The sequence below is a fragment of the Gracilinanus agilis genome, chromosome 1 (genome assembly GCF_016433145.1).
Source record: "Gracilinanus agilis isolate LMUSP501 chromosome 1, AgileGrace, whole genome shotgun sequence".
Lineage (NCBI taxonomy): Eukaryota > Metazoa > Chordata > Mammalia > Didelphimorphia > Didelphidae > Gracilinanus > Gracilinanus agilis.
The window spans coordinates 192288056-192306024 of NC_058130.1; the positions used below are offsets into that span (position 1 = coordinate 192288056).

The 17969-nt window shown below is 37.9% G+C and overlaps 1 protein-coding gene across 1 annotated transcript in view; it reads left to right on the top strand.

Moving 5' to 3' along the window:
- Positions 1-17969, top strand: part of MAMDC2 (MAM domain containing 2) — a 246321-nt gene that overhangs the window by 154813 nt on the left and 73539 nt on the right. Inside the window, exons 8-9 of the mRNA XM_044657367.1 lie at positions 5228-5371; positions 9467-9732. Coding sequence (XP_044513302.1) covers positions 5228-5371; positions 9467-9732 — 410 coding nt within the window. The remainder of the gene's footprint in view (positions 1-5227; positions 5372-9466; positions 9733-17969) is intronic.

Sequence of the window (17969 nt, forward strand, 5' to 3'; positions counted from 1 at the left end):
GAGAGATAATAAGACATGTACACAGATAAATAGAAAAAAATTTTAAATATAATTATAGATTTATAGGTTTAGTATTAGAAAGACTTTGGGAATCATCATCCAACCTCTTCATTTTATACATGAAGAAACTAAAACCCAGAAAAACAAAATAATTTTCATAAGATTAAATGTGTAGTTAATAGTAGAAGCAGAATTTGAACCAGATCCTTTGATTCTAGTACTTCGGCAGATCTGTGATATTAACATGTAGGAATTTGCTCCAGCAATGTAGATGATAACCCATCCATCTTCTGTCCCTTAAAGATTCCTATCCATGGATTCCCACAAACTGGAAGGAATAACACTACAAGATTACCAGTGGAACACGTGGGCTTTCCATCAGTTATCCCTGGCACTTACTCCATAATTAACCCATCTTCTTTTCTAATCACATATCCTATATGTAGCTTCTCCCGAGATGTTCCTTATTGATAATATAGAACAACCTGCCCAAGCACTTTTCCCATTGCATTGTGTGTAACTCTTAACTTTAATTCTTCAGAGACTATGATAGTCCATGATTCAAATCCATATAACTTCACTAGAAGATTATTGTTTTAAAAAATAAATTCATACAAATATTATAATGTGCTATAAAGTTAAATGAGGAAAGAATCACTTTCAGATGGACTTTGTGGAACAATATTAGCCTTAAATATCTCCCAGGTACATCTAATCTCCTGGCTTAGACTTCCTCCCCATTCAGTTGACTGGCACTGCTCAAAGGAGACTTCCTTCACCTCAGAGAACTTTAGTTCCAAAATGCCCAAGAACACACCCCAGTAGACATTGGGCTGTGGGCCAACATCACATTAGATCATTCTGAAGGTCTTATGTTATCATGAGAACCTTATCCCAAATATGACCAGAAGGTTACCATAAATGTTGAAGCTTTTCAGATAATTTATTAATAGGATTTTCAGGATTAGATCTAAAAAGCAAAAATTGTTTCTAGTTTCAAAAGCCTGAGATGCTGTTTTAAGACCTAGAAAAACTGTCTGACTTCATAAAAGCTAAACAGCAGCAGAATCATAGATAAAGCGATTATTCTGACTTTTTAAAGAAAACATTACCATCGAGAGCAATGATTTTCTTCAGACAGATAAGCATATGCTGTTAGTGTCAATGGAGTGAAGCTAAGATATCCTCAAACATCACAGAGAGATAGATAGTCTGTAAGTGCCGAGAGAACAGTGACTATCCAAAAAGAATGTCATTTCAGGGAAACACAACCAAGATTCACAAAGGATCTGTGATTTCCTGAGCATGGGGACCTTCTAGGTGAGAACTCCCTAAAGCAAAGCAGATTATAACCCATCTATATCTTTGCAAATAAATATTGCCAAGTTACCCAAGCCACACAGAGGTTAAGAAGTTTTCCAACAAGGGACAGCTAGGTGGCTAAATGGTTAGAGCACTGGTACTGATGTTGAGAACCTGGGTTCAGATCTGCCCAAGTAACTTAACCCCAATTGCCTAACCCTTGCTGCCCTTCTATCTTAAAATTGATATTAAGAGGGGGCAGCTGGCTAGCTCAGTGGATTGAGAGCCAAGCCTAGAGACAGGAGGTCCTAGGTTCAAATCCGGCCTCAGACACTTCCCAGCTGTGTGACCGTGGGCAAGTCACTTAACCCCCATTGCCTAGCCCTTACTATTCTTCTGCCTTGAAACCAATACACAGTATTGATTCTAAGATAGAAGGTAACAGGGTTTTAAAAAAGAAGCTTTCCCACAGTCTCAAAGTCAGTAAATGTCAGAGATAGCATTTGAACTCTGGTCTTCCTGACCCCAGTCTAATAGAATATTCTCTACTGCATGCTGTCTGGATGCTGGAAGTGTATTTGGGGAAGAGGGGAGGGTGAATATGAGGGTTGGAGTCCAGATGCATGAGTTCATTGGTCTAATGTACTACCAGGGAGGAAGAAACGACCTTTCCCAATTCAGGTCAGAAACTCTTCTGCAGCTTATAGTCTCAGAAAGCTGCCTCTGGGAAATAATCTGTGAAATATCAGCTTAGACTTTTTACATTTTTGTTCGAGTATCTTCCTGGGTTGTGAAGGAGCATGAAAATAAATGCCAATGGGCTTGATGTATCATATCCTGATGGGAAATTGTCCTTTGGAGTCTGGATCTAATCTATTTTAACAGGGAATGCAGAAGAATGAGGGGGAGGGGGAGAAGAAGGGTCCACAGGGAATAGAAAACAGATTCATTTTTCATGCCAAAAAGATGGCTTGATGCTTACTTGTCAGCGGACCACATGCATAAAATATTTGTGCCCATCTGATCCCAGTCTACCCTGACACAAAAAGCGGATGAAGATGAAGCAATACAAATAAAATCTAGATTGTATAAAATCTGGCCACATGTGAACTGCATCACGTGCATTCATTCGATCAATTGACAAGCACTTATTCAGTGCCTACTGTGTGCTGGACACTTTGCTAAATGCTGGGGAAAGGAGACAAAAATTTCAGCCCTCGGGCCTTGAGTAGCTTACCCGTTACCAGGGGAGTGAAGGTGTATGAACAGGGGGGACAAGACACAGGGGCTGCAGCTATGATTTCTTTGGTATACAGAGTTCACAGTGAGAAAACTCCTTCTGTCTAGACAGGCTGGCATCTTCTCCACAACTTAGACTATTAGAGAGTTGCCTAATAACTTAGGGATTTGCTCAAGGTTTTACAACCATGATGTGTCAGGGACAGGACTTGAACCCAGGGTTGCCTACCTCTAAAGCCAGCTCACTAGTTCTCTATACACCACTGCTTTATCCACGATTATGTAAATGTATACAAAATATTTACAAGGAGAAGCAGCCAGGTGGTTCAGTGGATGGAGTGGCTTTGGGGGGACTTGGGTTCAAATGTGACCACAAACACTTCTTAGCTATATGAATTTGGGCAAGTCACTTAACTCTGTTTATCTAGCTCTTGCCCTTCTGTCATTACACAAGGTAATTTTGATGGAGGGAGGCACCAACAGTTGGGAAAGATCAATGCATTTTCTTATTTGAACTTTACCGTTGCACAGACTTAACCCATAGGGCAAATATTTTCAAATTATGTCTCCAATACTTTCCAGTTGTGCAAATCTCTTAACCACTGTATGCCTCAATTTCCTTATCAGTAAAATGGCACAATTGGGCTCAGGTTCTTAGTACCCATCAAGCAGCAAGATGATATATAGCAGTGGTTCCCAAACTTTTTTGGCCTACCGCCCCCTTTCCAGAAAAATATTACTTAGCCCCCTGAAAATTAAGTTTTTTAATTTTAATAGCAATTAATAGGAAAGATAAATGTGGCCATCACTACCATCCTGGATCGCTGCAGCACCCACCAGGGGGCGGTAGCACCCACTTAGGGAATCACTGATATATAGGATAGAACCCTGGGCCTGGAGTCAAGAAAACCTGAATTCAAATCTGGCCTTAGACACTTACCAGCTGTTTGACACTGGACAAGTCACTTAATCTCTGTATGCTTTAGTTTCCTTTAGATTGTAAGCTCCTTGTGGGCAGAAACTGCCATTTTAAAATTTTTTAACTTTTTTTGGCAATCAGAATTGAGTTATTTGCCCATGGTCACACAGCTAGGAGGTTTCTCAGGTCAGAGTTGAACCAAGTCCTCCCAATTTTAAGTCTGATGCTCTAGCCATTATGCTACCTAACTACCCCAGTAAAGACTAACTTTTGCCTCTTTTTATATTCCCAGCATTTAACATAATACCCGACAAATAGTAAGTTTAATAAATGTTGTTGATTCATTAGTTTCCTTAAATGTAAAATGAAGATAATAATAGCACCTAATTCCCAGGGTTGTTGTAAGAAACAAACGAGATAATATTTGGAATGCTCTTAGCCCAGTGCCTGGCACAGAGTAGGTGTTTAATAAATTATTATTCCCTTCTCTTTCCCCCTAAATCTATGATCCTGTGCTTTATTCAAGATCATAAAACTGACATGTATAACCTATGTCAAACTGCTTACTATATTAGGGAATGGGGAAGGTAGAGAGGGAAGGAGAGAATTTAGCACTCAAAATATAAGAAAAATGTAAAAAAAAATGCTCCAAATATAATTGAGAAAAAAATAAAATACTACTAAAAAAAGATTAGAAAGCTAGAAAAGTATACAGAACCCTGGTACCCAAAGGAAATCAAAGAAAGAGAAAAAAGTCTTGTATGTACAAAAAAAAGTATATCATCTCTTTTGGTAGGGTCAAAAAAACAAAAACTAATGGGATACACATAAACTGGAGAATTGCTGAACAAATAAATTATGGTATATGAATATAATAGAATATTATTATGATATAAGAAATGAAGAAAGAGATAGTTTCAGAGTAACTTGGAAAGATTTGTATGAACTGATGCAGAGTGAAGTGAGCAGAACCAGGAAAACAATTTATATAACATCAACATTGTGAAAATGGACAAGTTTGAAAGATTTAAGAAAGATGATCAAAGCAGTGATGAATCATCATGGTCTGAGAGGTGCAATGATGAAGAATTCTACCTCGTTCTTGATGAAGAAATGGTGGACTAATAAACAGAATGAGACATATTTTCAGACATGGGCAATATGGATAATGGTTTTCTTTTCCTTTTTGCAAATGAGGGGATAGGAAAGATAGGAGAAATGCTTGATAATGAAAATACTATTTGACATATGGTGATGTGTTAGCTATTAAAATATTTTACATATAATATTTATATATAATAATATTTGATAAGGGGGAAGCTGGGTATCATAGTAGATTGTGCACTAGTCCTTAAGTCAGAAAGACTCATCTTTCCAAGATCATATCTGGACTCAGATACGTAAAACTGTGTGACCTTAGGGAAGTCACTTAATCCTGTTTGCCTCAATTCTTCATTTATAAAATGATCTCGAGAAGTAAATGGCAAACCACTCCAGTATCTTTGCCAATAAAATCCTAAGCAGGGTCACAAATAGTGGGACACAACTGAAACAACTGGAGAACAACAAATATTTGATAAAAATCAAATGCTTGATAATTGAAAGAATAAAACTTACTTTAAAAAGAAAATAGTCTTCTGACCTCAAAGTCTAGTGCTCTTTCTTAATCTATTACAGACTATGGTCAGCATCCTATGGTTTAACCAACAGGTTTTTCTTTCAGATGTTTATTTAGTAATAATTTAACCAGTGATTTACCTCTTACAGGGATATCTTTCGATGCTTCTGAAGCAAGCTGTGATTTTGAGGAAAATCTGTGCAATTTCTATCAAGACAAAGATGGTCCTGGCTGGAGTAGAGTGAAAGTGAAGCCTAATATGTACCGAGCTGGAGACCACACTACAGGATTTGGTATAGCTAATGTTTAGCTTGCTAGGTGGGGGTAGAGGGAGTAGGGGTAGGACTCCTCTCTTTTACTTTTGTCCCCTAGTCTTACCGTTCTTCTGCCTTGGAATCAATATACAGTATTGATTCCAAGACAGAAGGTAAGGGTTTATTTGGGTGGAAAAAGCATTTTCCAATTTTTTTTTCTTTTAAACCCTTACCTTCCATCTTCAAATCAATACTGTATATTGGTTCCAAGGCAGAAGAGTGGTAAGTGCTAGAAAGTGGGGGTTAAGTGATTTGTTGAGTCATACGCTAAGAAGTGTCTGAGATCAGATTTGAACCCAAGACCTCCCATCTCTGGACCTGGCTCTCAGTCCACTGAGCCACCCAGCTGCTGCCCCCCACCCCAGCTATATTTATTTTTTTTATTTTATTAAACCCTTACCTTCCATCTAGGAGTCAATATTGTATATTGGCTTCAAGGCAGAAGAGTGGTAAGGGTAGGCAATGGGGGTCAAGTGACTTGCCCAGGGTCATACAGCTGGGAAGTGTCTGAGGCCAGATTTGAACCTAGGACCTCCCATCTCTAGGCCTGGCCTCAGCTATATTTCTGAAGAAGGAATGGCTGATTGTTTAAGGCCATCAAGTTGGAACTCAGACTGCTTCATTTCTAATAACAGTTGCCCTGGGAATGGCCAAACCTTAGGAGAGTCATTTTAAGTGGGGAGATAATGTTTCAAGAGCAGTGATGTATGAAGATCACAGCTCTAGAGTTAAAAGGTCATCATCAAATTCAACCCTCTCATTGCACAGATGGAGAAACTGAGACCCAGAAAAGTTCAGTGAATTGCTCAGTCAATTGCTGCAGTATGCAGCAGAGCTGGAATTTGTTCTTCTGATTCCAATTTCAACACTCCTTCCAACGCATCAACTACTTAGAAATTTGAGTCAAGAATTTTGACTCAGTAGTTAACAGGCTCTTTTAGAAGCTAGGATTCCTTACCTAATCCTGTAAGTGCTCAGAGAGCAAAGAAAATTCCATTCTCATCCCAAGCAGCAGGAATTCCAAGCCAGCATTTCTGAGAGGCCACTTTGTGAAATAACAGTGAAAGGAAATGGGGAAAAGAAGGCTAGAAAGACAATGTTATGCCCTCTACTCTCTTCAGCACTCACAGTTTATACACAGCACCAAGACACAAAAAACAACTGAAGGACATAATGAAAGACTAGTTAGAGAGCTGGTACAAATCAATACGGTACAACCTAGAGACCGAAGTGTTGAGAGGATGCCAGATAGACCAGGGGTCGGCAACCTTTTTGGCCATGAGAGCCCTAAACGCCACATTTTTTAAAATGTAATTTTGTGAGAGCTGTAGAGCTCTCACAGTGTGTGCTCCTGTAACGGTGCCTGAAAAAAAAATTGACTTTATGGCTCCTGCAGAAAGAGCCATATCTGGCCCCTGCAATTGAGGAATGGACAGGAATGGACAAGAGGGAAAAGAATGGCTACATTTTTTTTGTGCCTATGTCTTTGGGGACCATACTACAACAACTATGCAAAAGCTAAACGGTTTTCCTCACAACCATCTTATTCAAGGTGGTAGGGAAAATAAATTGGGAATTAGGGGGTTCAGTGGTTAGAGAAAGAGGCCTGATGACAGAAGGAACTGGATTCACATCTAGCCCAAATGACCCTGGGCAAGCCTAGTTTTGTCTCAGAACTGATACTAAGACAAAAGATGAGGGGTTTTTTTAAAAGAAAGAAGGAAGATAAATAGGCAGCTAGGTAACAAGAATGATAGAGTGCTGGACCTGAAGTCAGGAAGAGCTGGACTCTAATCTCTGTTTCACATACTTACTAGTTGTGTGGCCCTGAGCAAGTCACCTGACTTCTCTCAGTTTCTTCATCTATGAAGATGGAATAATATTATCTACTTCAAAAGATTGTTGTGAGAATCAAAGATATTATACCATATCATATATTAATATTATATCAAAATGATACTCCATACATAACATATAATATAATACATAATGATATAGTATATCTTTGATCCTTATATAAAATGTATAATTATATATTATCTTTGATCTTTATATACTATAATTACATTATATAATAACATATAAATATAATAATATGACATAGTAATAGCTTCTACCTCAAGGTATTGTTGTGAAGATTAAAGAAAAAATGTGTAATAATATAAGTATAATGTGCATTGAAAACTTTAAAGTACTTTATTATTATTATTATTAGCAGTAGCATTTATATAGTATTTGCTATGTGCCAGATGATTTATAATTTATAATTAGTATCTCATTTGTTCCTCAGAACAATCCTAGGAGGTAGGACTATTATTATTCCCATTTTACAGAAGAGGTAAACAAAGGTGATATGACTTGCCTATAGTCACATAGCTAATAAGTGTCTGATGCTGAATTGGAAGTTGGGTCTTCCTGACTCCAGGCCAGACACTCTGGCATTTTGCCACACCAAACTGTTATTGTTATCTCCATTTTATAGATGAGGAAACCAAGATTCAGAAAGACCATGTGCCTAGCCTGTGGTTAACTGACAAAGTCCAAGTCTCTTGACTCTTCCTCCTTATACTCTTTCCACTATGAAGGGTTTTTAACCTTTTCGTGTCATAGATTCCTTTGGCAGTCAAGTGTAATCTTTGGGACACTTTATTGAAATACTGTTTATACATATACTTATTTATACATACAATACATATGTATACATATTATGTTTATTTACACATATAATAAAATGTGTAGGATTAGAAAAGAAACCAAATATATGGAAATACAATTATCAAAATATTTTTAAAAGAAAACTGTATCGACCTCAGGTTGAGAACCCCTGGTCTACACTGTAGCTACCGCTTGTGTTGTTCATCATTTTATTCATCACTTAACCCAAGAGAATCTGATCTTCATATTTGGAAAGAAACAAAAGTCAGAGGACTGGGGAAGAAGCCATCAGAGCCCAGGAATTCCAAATTCGATTTAAACCTTTGCAGACAGAAGTTCTGCTTGAAAAACACATTTTAAGAAGTGACAGAGGAGTAGCCTGCAACTACTAGTTCTGGAAACTGCCACTCATCCTGCTTTCACAGGTTCTAAGCACAAGAGCCATTCATACTCTTTGTCTCTTCAGTACCAACTGATCAGTACAAAGATAGAATAAATAATCTGCTTTCTGGCCTAAGCTCACCTTTTTAATCCATTGACCAAAAACACTAGCCATCAGTCTGGTTGCCAGCCAGTGGGGCAAGCTGCCCTAAAATGGATTTAGCCTTTTTTTTAATTTTGTGAATTAAAAAAAAAGTTATATTAATCTAATATGGTGGCTAGAGTCTTTCCATAAAGAGCTTCATATTGGTAATTGCTTTTGAAGCTTATTAAGGAGCCTCCCCATCTGCCAGAATTTTAAATATCACTCTATAAGAAACATGCAAAAATGCCCTATCATTTAAAGCCTTTAGAGGCTGTATTAACCAACAAAGTCTATGAGAATAACAGAAGTAATTTTTGTTCTTGTTGTTGTTATTTAATGTTTTAATAGTAGATGTATATGATTTAAGGAGGAATAGCTGGATGGTGCATTGGAGAGAACAGTGGTCTGGAGTCAGAAGGATCTGAGTTCAAATCTAACTTAAAATATCTATTAGTTGGGGTTGGGGGGCGGGGACAGCTGGGTAGCTCAGTGGATTGAAAGCCAGGCCCAGAGACAGGAGGTCCTAGGTTCAAATCTAGCCTCAGACAGTTCCTAGCTTTGTGACTCTGGGCAAGTCACTTGACCCCTATTGCCTAGCCCTTACCACTCTTCTGCCTTGGAGCCAATACACAGTATTGTACACAAATACACTTACAGAAGGTAAGAGGTTAAAAACAACAAAAAAAAATCTATTAGCTGTGTGACCCTGGACAAGTCATTAACACTGTTTGCCTCAGTTGCCTCTTCCATCAAATGAACCAGAGAAGGAAATGTCAAACCAGTCTAATGTCTTTTCCAAGAAAACCCCAAATGCGGTCACAAAGGATTCAACACCACTGAAAAAATGACTAAACAACATGATTTAAGCATTAACCGACCTCTGCTATTTTCAGGTTATTACTTGCTGGCGAACACGAAGTTTACCTCACAGCCAGGCTACATTGGACGTCTCTATGGGCCTTCCCTGCCAGGAAACTTGCAGTATTGTCTGCGTTTTTATTATGCCATATATGGATTTTTTAAAATGAGTGACACCTTATCTGTCTATATCTTCGAAGAAAACCATGTGGTACAAGAGAAAATCTGGTCAGTCTTGGAGTCTCCACGAGGAGTTTGGCTTCAAGCTGAAATCACATTCAAGAAGCCCATGCCTTCGAAGGTACTGTCAAACCAATTGTCCTTCCTCCTTTCCCCTCCCCACTAAAACACTAATCTGTGTTGAGCAGTGAGATTCTATTATATTGTGGTTTTGTGGATAGTGAGCCAATTTTGGAGTCAGGAAGGCAGGAGTTCAAGTCCTACCTCTGACACATTCTAGCCGTGTGTCTGAGCACATCAATTCTCAATGCCCTAAAAATATTTTTAATATTTAATTTTTTAAATTATAAAATATTTAAAATGAAAATAAATTTAAAATAAATTGCAGAACAGGTACTGATCTTTATTGGTAAAGGGAGTTGTCAGTGAAATTACAGGTAAGGTAACGCACATAAAAAGAGAAGCAAAATGCTATTTCATGATTCAGGATTAGTCAGTTTTCCTTTAATGAGGCTGATAACCTACATTGCTGAACTAGATGTTCTTGCTTTATTTTTCATCTATGGGTCCTCTGCCTCTGGCCCAAAACCACCCAAGGAGTTTATGAGTTGTTTGTTTGTTTGCTTACTTCATCCAGAACAATTCAAAGACTGGGAGTGTGTGTACAAGAACCAGATACAACAGCTGAACTTCTAACTAACAGCTAAAATTCTCTATAAAAAGAAAGTTAGAGAGACTTAAAAGAGGGTCAACACAATTTGTCACAGAAAGTCAATTCATGAGGCCTCTAACTAAAACAGAAATGGTAGGGAAGAGGGAAAGTCAGGAAGAAGAGCCTAAGGGAAACTCATCACCGGTCATTTAAGATTTCAATTGACCACTCTTGGAGCTCTCTAAGGAATCTTCATTCCAACTGGAAAAGAGAGAAACTCCCCATGTATGCCTCAATACTGTGGGGGATACAAAAAAGTACAAAACACAATTCCTAGCTGTCAAGGCTTGTAGAAGCAGTTATATCTCTACTTTACATGAGTCCAACTTTGGGAACGGTAGGAAGTATGAATTAATGGGTTCTCCTTCTCTAGAGATAATTAAGCAAAGACTGAGAAATAGAATGGATTCTTGTTCAAGTCCAGTTTAACAAACTAGATGGCTTCTTTTTTTCCCCCAACTCTTACCTTCTATCTTAGTATCAGTTCTAGGTCAGAAAAGCAGCAAAGGCTAGGTAGTTGGGGTTAAGTGACTTACCCAATTTCACACATCTAGGATGTGTCTGAGATCAGATTTAAACCCAGGCCCTCCCAACTCCAGGGCTAGAGCTCTATCTACTGTGCTACCTCACTGCCCCTTCTATCTCTGAGATTTTGTCATTCTGGGATGTGAAAAGGCAGTTTCAAGTAGACCTCGCTGTAATCATCCTATTACGAGACCTCCAGAATTCTGAAATCTCTGGAGAGATGTTGGCCTAAGAGAGCACTCACAACCTTCTTAAGTATTCAAAAGTTTGTCTTACAGCCAATCCAAGGAATTTATGGAGAGGCAGGGCTCTAGAATGAGTCTCAACTCACAATTTGCTGTTGAAAAAAACATAGGTTCAACTACAAAGCCTCTGTTTATTAGCTTTTGGTTCTCCTGGTCAGAAGTTAGCCTTTAACCTTTTATTTTTCTCTTGGCCAAGCACCAAAAAAATATTCACTCTTGTGGCAGTATATTAAGTTCTCTAACTTCCCTGCCATTAGTCAAGAAGGAAACCAGTTTCCTTCTTGAAGTCATGATCTTTGAAAGTGTATCATTATGGGGGCAACTGGGTGGCTCAGTGGATTAAGAGCCAGACCTAGAAACGGGAGGTCCTAGGTTCAAATCTGGCTTTAGACACATCCTAGCTGTGTGACCCTGGGCAAGTCACTTAATCCCCATTGCCTAGCCCTTAACACTCTTCTACCTTGGAGCCAATGCTCAGTATTGACTCCAAGATGGAAGGTGAGGGTTTGAAAATTTAAAAAAAAATTAAAAATAAAGTGTATCATTATGGGAGAACCAGATAGCTTAGTGTATAGAGAGCCTGACCTGGAGTCAGAAGGATCTGGGTTCAAATTTGTTGTCAGACACTTCCTAGCTGTGTAACAAGTCACTTAATTCCCATCGCCTTCACCTCACCACTCTTCGGCCTTGGAACTGATACTTGTATCGATTCTAAGACAGGAGGTTAAAGATGTATCATTCTAATAAAAAAAATCTTCTAAAATGTATCATTATTAACCATTTCTTCCCTTGTATCAGTGAGATTCATTAAGAGTTCATAGTTAATACTCTTAGAAATTTATCCATTTATTCATTCGTGTATATAGTCTTTCCCCCATGCCCAACCAGTAATGATTCAGTCAAGTCAATAAAGATTTATTAAGCAGCTCCTCTAGGCCAGGTGTTATGCTAAGTTCTGGAGTTACAAAGAAAGGTAAAAGACAGTCTCTGTTTTCCAAAAGCTCACAATCTAAAAGGAATTACATCAGAATTACATCTGCTTTCCCAAAGCCTTCCAAACACAGACCAGAGGTCAGAGACCTAAAAATGACCTTTCCCAACCCAAGTGATGGCAGTCGCCAGGGCAAGGATAGAGTTTCTATAGAGTCATAGTATGGAAATAGTTGTGCTTGCTTACTCAGTCCCAGAGAAGAGTTCATGGCCAGTGTTACTGGATCCCAGCCAGTTGTTGAGTAGGGAGGGATTTCAATTTCCTAGGCAGCTTTGTCCTGGAATCTGGCCTTCTAGCCAGAGAAGGGAGATTTCTTAAGTAGTGCCAGCCTTGGAGGTTGCCTCACGAATAATGCCATTTTTGAGAGTTTCGGCATTCTCCCTCCAGAAGAGAGGAGAGTTTTTGAGCAGCGTGCTTTTTAGTAAAAGAAGAGCGTCACCCATGTGGCGCCAGCATCCAGAGGAATTAAAGTCACAACTTGGTGGGGGGAAGAGAAGAGAGCAGGATTTTTTTTTCAGAACTCTGATTTCATCTGCATAAGGAGTACTTCTAAGGAGATACAATCCATATTAGTATTTGTTCCATAAATATAGTGTTAAGGAGTTGACTCGGGAACTGATAAATTAAATGACTTTCCCAGGCACTTAAGTTATATGTGTCAGGGGCTGAAACTGAACTCAAATCTTCTTGTCTTCAACTCCAGTATACCATGCTACTCCCACTATTACAGTAAAAATTTTAGCCAGCACAGCATCTCTGAAATGCCTTTGCCTTCTAGAGAGCTCATATGACAAAGGGAATTAATTATGAGTCTAATGAGGGTTTGGGTGATGGAGACTATGGAGGGCCTTATGGATTAAAGACAGATTTTACTAGAATATTCAAAGTTTGCCCTACTGGTATCTCCAAGATTAGTTCTATTTATAGATTCCTTGTGTTCCTTAAGTGTTTTCGGTATCTTATTGGGTCTTGGATATTGGATTTTATGTCAACTTGGATATTGGATCTTGAATATTAGATCTTATGTCTACTTGGATTTTGAATCTTATGTTTACTTGGCATTCTCTACATTTTCTCTGGGATGAAATAAAACCTATCTTCACCTACCTTTATCCATACTATTACTGTGGGTGTGTGAAGGGGAACTAGAGACTCTATTACCCTCACGTGAGGAAATCTAGAGATGAGCTATGCCTAGGTTATATTTGGAAATCTTCCTGGAATAAGAGAGGACACTAGACCCTGAAAAGTTAGAAATGGTTTTGTAGATGGATCCCACAACCTATCAAGGTATTGAAGAGAACCAGGGCCATCTCCTCTGGTAATGGGAAATCTTTAAAGTCCATCGGATCCACTGAGGAAAGATATGAATGAAGCCTATAAAAAAAGTGAATGGAATGCAATAATTTGATTTTGGGGCTATATAGCCTAGAAATATTATTTTAAGAACCATTAAACAAATAAGAAAAGATATATCTACTCAAAGAATTTCATGGGAGCATTACTTATATTTGTATTTAAAAAAAACCTAGAAGCAAACAAAATGTCCAATAACAATGGAACCATTAGATAAATTGTTATACATTAGTGTAATAGATTTTTGTTTTTCAGTCTCATCTGACTCTTTATGACCCCATTTGGAGTTTTCTTGGCAAAAATGGCAAAGATACTGAGGTGGCTTACCATTTATTTCTCTAATTCATTTTATAGATAAGGCAAACACTGGCATGACTTGCCCAGAGCCACACAGCTAGTAAGTGTCTGAGACTGGATTTAAACTCAAGAAGATGAGTCTTTCTGACTCCATTCCTGGCACTCTATCACTGTGCTACCTAGCTTCCTGAGTATAATAGGTAATATAATGCAATTTGCAATTGTATTATACAATTGTATACATTTGCATACAATTATATAATTGTATATAATAATACAAGTCAACAAGAATTAAGAAATAGAGAAATAACTTTAGAAAATATGAAGCCAAAAAACAAAACAACCAAAAAATAGAACAGAGTAAGTAGTTTCTTTGAATATTTTAAGGAAAAATAGAAGAGAATGAATAAGAGTACTGACAGATATTTAGAGTGAGTAAAAAGTAATACTGTGTTTCACAAAGCAAATTTCATTGGTTGTATTGTTGTTAGAGAGGCAATATGGTCTAGTGGATGCCTTTGGAGTCAAGAAGTCAAAAGATCATAGGGCATAATAAGTACTTCAACAGTCAAGTCTCACCCCTTCATTTTATAAATGAGAAAACTGAGGTCCAGAACAAACATGGGGTTGACCTTGGGATAAGACCAGGCCTACATGTTCAGTGAATGGAAACAAGGCCAATTTAGAACATATGTTGGCCACCTATGGAAAGGTTATAGTTATACATTTGGAGATGGAAGATAGCTCAGGGATAATATAAATAATAAAGAAGAAGAAACAAAGGCCTAGAGAAAGGAACATTAGAACCATCCTAAGGTAAGACTTCAGAGTTCTATTACTCACTTATTCTGCAAACTATTTTCATCTCCTTTATCCTCTTAGCTTTTAAAGTCAATACATCTAAACCAGGCACATTATAATCATATATATATATACATATATATAATGTTTAATTATTATGTTTTTATATGTTGCTTTTATATAATATGTAAACCAATTATATTATTACATTATTATACATAACATTTTAATATTATATGTATATTTATAGATACTTTATATATTATCCATCATAAACTATATCATTAATTACAATATGTAATAATGTTTTAAGTATATGTAATTGATGTTATAATACAATATTATAACACATTATATTTATTGTTGGGTTGTTTTTAGGTGCCATGTCCAGGAGGCTGGGTCATGGGAGTGGCAGTTGTAGCAGCTGTTGAGTCTGGAGTTTAAAGATAGATTTATGTTTTCCTTCCCTACATACCCACATTTAAGTGTCTAGGGCTATGGGTGTGGTAGTGGCAGCCCATGATCAGGTTGATATGGGGAGTGTTTGCGTTCCTAAGTGACATAGCTCAACCCTACCATTGAAAGACTTGGATCAGGAGTGTCCGAATACACACCCGCCTATTGGAAGCAGCATGGACTAGAGGAGAGGGGGTTGGTTCTGGAGCTGGAGTATCTAGGTTCCTCTCCCATCTCTGACGTTTACTACATTTGTGTCTAGTTTCATCTATAAAATGAGGGAATGAGAATAGATGACCTATGATGTCCCATTCAACTCAATCTGTGACCTTAGAATCCTTTTTATTTGTGTAATCCCCTTTGAAGACCCAGAGAATTCAGGATTTGAAAGAGTCATAGTAATTAAATCTGAATTAAATATGGTTCCTCCACGTGGTTTTGCTCCATATAGAAATCAAAGTAAATCACTCCCAAAATATTCTTTCTCCTCGGGGAGTAATTTTAAAAAACAGCAAAAATAAGCATGCAGAAAATAATTGTTGACTATTATTGTCTATGGGTATCCATCATGATTTAGGAAAAAGAGCTCTAGACCTAGATTCAGAAGATTTAGATACTATGAATCTTCTGAGGTAACTCGGGGATACAGTGATGTTGAGCTTAAGGTCAAGGAGTTTTTATTGTTCACTCGTTTCAGTCATATCTGACTCTTCATGACCCCATTTTGAAATTTTCTTGACAAAAATACTGGAATGATTTACCATTTTCTTCTCCAGCTCATTTTTACAGATGAGGAACTGAGGCAAACAGGGTTAAGTGACTAGCCTAGGATTACACAGCTAGTAAGTGTCTGAGGCCAGATTTGAACTTGAGAAGACAGTTCATCTGAATTCCAAGTCCAATGCTCTATCTAACATGTGACCTTTCTGCCCAAGAATCAAGAATCTGGCCTCAGACACTTGCTAGCTATGTGACACTGAGCAAATCTTTTAACCTCTGTTTGCTTCTGTTTCATCTATAAATAAAGATTAAATGAAATAATATTTGTAAGCTCTATGTAAATGCTAGCTGTTATTATTATTATTATAGACCCTAACTTTTCTCTTTCTTAGTTGTATGATTCTGAGTCACTTAAGTTCTCTAAATCTCAATCTTCTTGTCTATAAAATGGACATAATATTTTCATTGCCCAACTCACAGAGGTGATATGAGGATATCATTTTATAAGCCTTAAAGTAAGTGCAAACTGCTTCAATGCGCCTACTATTTCTAAGGTATAGAGAAAAGAGCCCTGGACATAAAGTCAGTAGAAACTTGGGTTCAAATCCCAGGGTCAATATTTACTCTGTGCACAAGCCATACATTCATTTTTCTGAATCTTGGTTCTTTCACTTGTTAAAACAGGGAGTAGTAATAGGTGTGAAGTAGCTAGATGGTACAGTGGATAGAGAATTGGGCCTGGATTCAGGAGGACTCATCTTCCTGATTTCAAATCTGGCCTTAGGCAATTGCTAGCTGTGTGATCCTGTGTAAGTCACTTAAACCCAGTTGGTCTCATTTTTTTCATCTGTGAAATGAGCTGGAGAAGGAAATGGCAAACCACTCCAGTATCTTTGCCAAGAAAACCCCAAATGAGGTCACTGAAGGCAGACATTAATGAAAACCAACTGACAAATAAGTATACTTCCTACCTCATGGCATTGTTATTAAGACAGTGATGAATCAAAACACTCAAAGATCCCTTACAACTCTAACTCTATGGCACCATAATCCTGTATAAACCTAAGCTGGTGTTAGGGTTTAGTGTTAGCTTTAACCAGTCACAAGCTGCTGATGTGCTTAATTCCTCACAGAATTTATTTGAAATTATTCTTTTGAGCCTGGCATTGATAGATGCTTTTATAACTATTAGATCTTGTGCTGCCCTATGCCTTCCAGTGGGCAAAGGCTCAGAAAAGACCTTTCAAGCTTATCTTAAGAGACCAAGACATTTTTTTCAGAGATGAACTGGCCACAAGAGCACAAAGAATGATAAATCTTAGAGGCAAGTCTAGGCTTACTAAATGGTGATGGCCCCCAAAGCAATCAGTCCTGGGGAAGGTGTGTTCTTGAGTAATGGGAGGTGAACCCCTACCACCAAGGCTTACCTATGGTAGCATCTAATTTTTTTAGCAGTTATCCATATGAATTTTTGACATATATTTGGATATGAAACTACAGCATGGGGTACTAGATGGCGAGCCAGAATTATACCTTTGACAATTTAGGTTTAAGTCCTGCTTCTGACCCTTGCTTAACCTCTCAGTGTTGGGGTCAACTCAGACTATGCTACAGAGAAAAGGTGGACATGCATTGATAGAGGGGATTTCTCCATCCTGAGCATTCCTAAAGCCAATGAAATCATAGACCTGGTCCCTGTACTTGCTGATCTAGGATATGTCCTGGCAAGTCACAGTTTTTCTTTGTCTAGGCAACATTCTAACTATAAATTAGAGAGTTGATGCCATTATGCATTGATTGAGGGAGTTTCCATACCTGCTTTACCCCCCCCAGATAAAATCATAAGTCTAAAACAAAACAAAAAAAATCAACTCTCAATACTTTTAACATAAAATTTCATAAACTAGCTCCATATCTTTTGATAGGGCAACTAGGTGCTGCAGTGCATAGAGAGCAGGACCCCAGGTCATGAAGACTCTTCTTTCTGAGTTCAAATCTGACTTCAGACATTTAGTAGCTGCATGACTATAGGCAAGTTATTTGTACTCTATTTGCCTCAGTTTCCCCATCTGTTAAATGAGCTAGAAAAATTAGGCAAACCATTCCAGTATCTTAGCCAAGAAAACTACAAATTGGGTCATGAAGAGCCAAACATTACTGAAGAAGCCAAATATTAACAACAACAATAAATCTTTTGATGATGGTCTCCCATTCAAGGAACCCACACTATCACTCCTCCACTCTCATTACTGCCC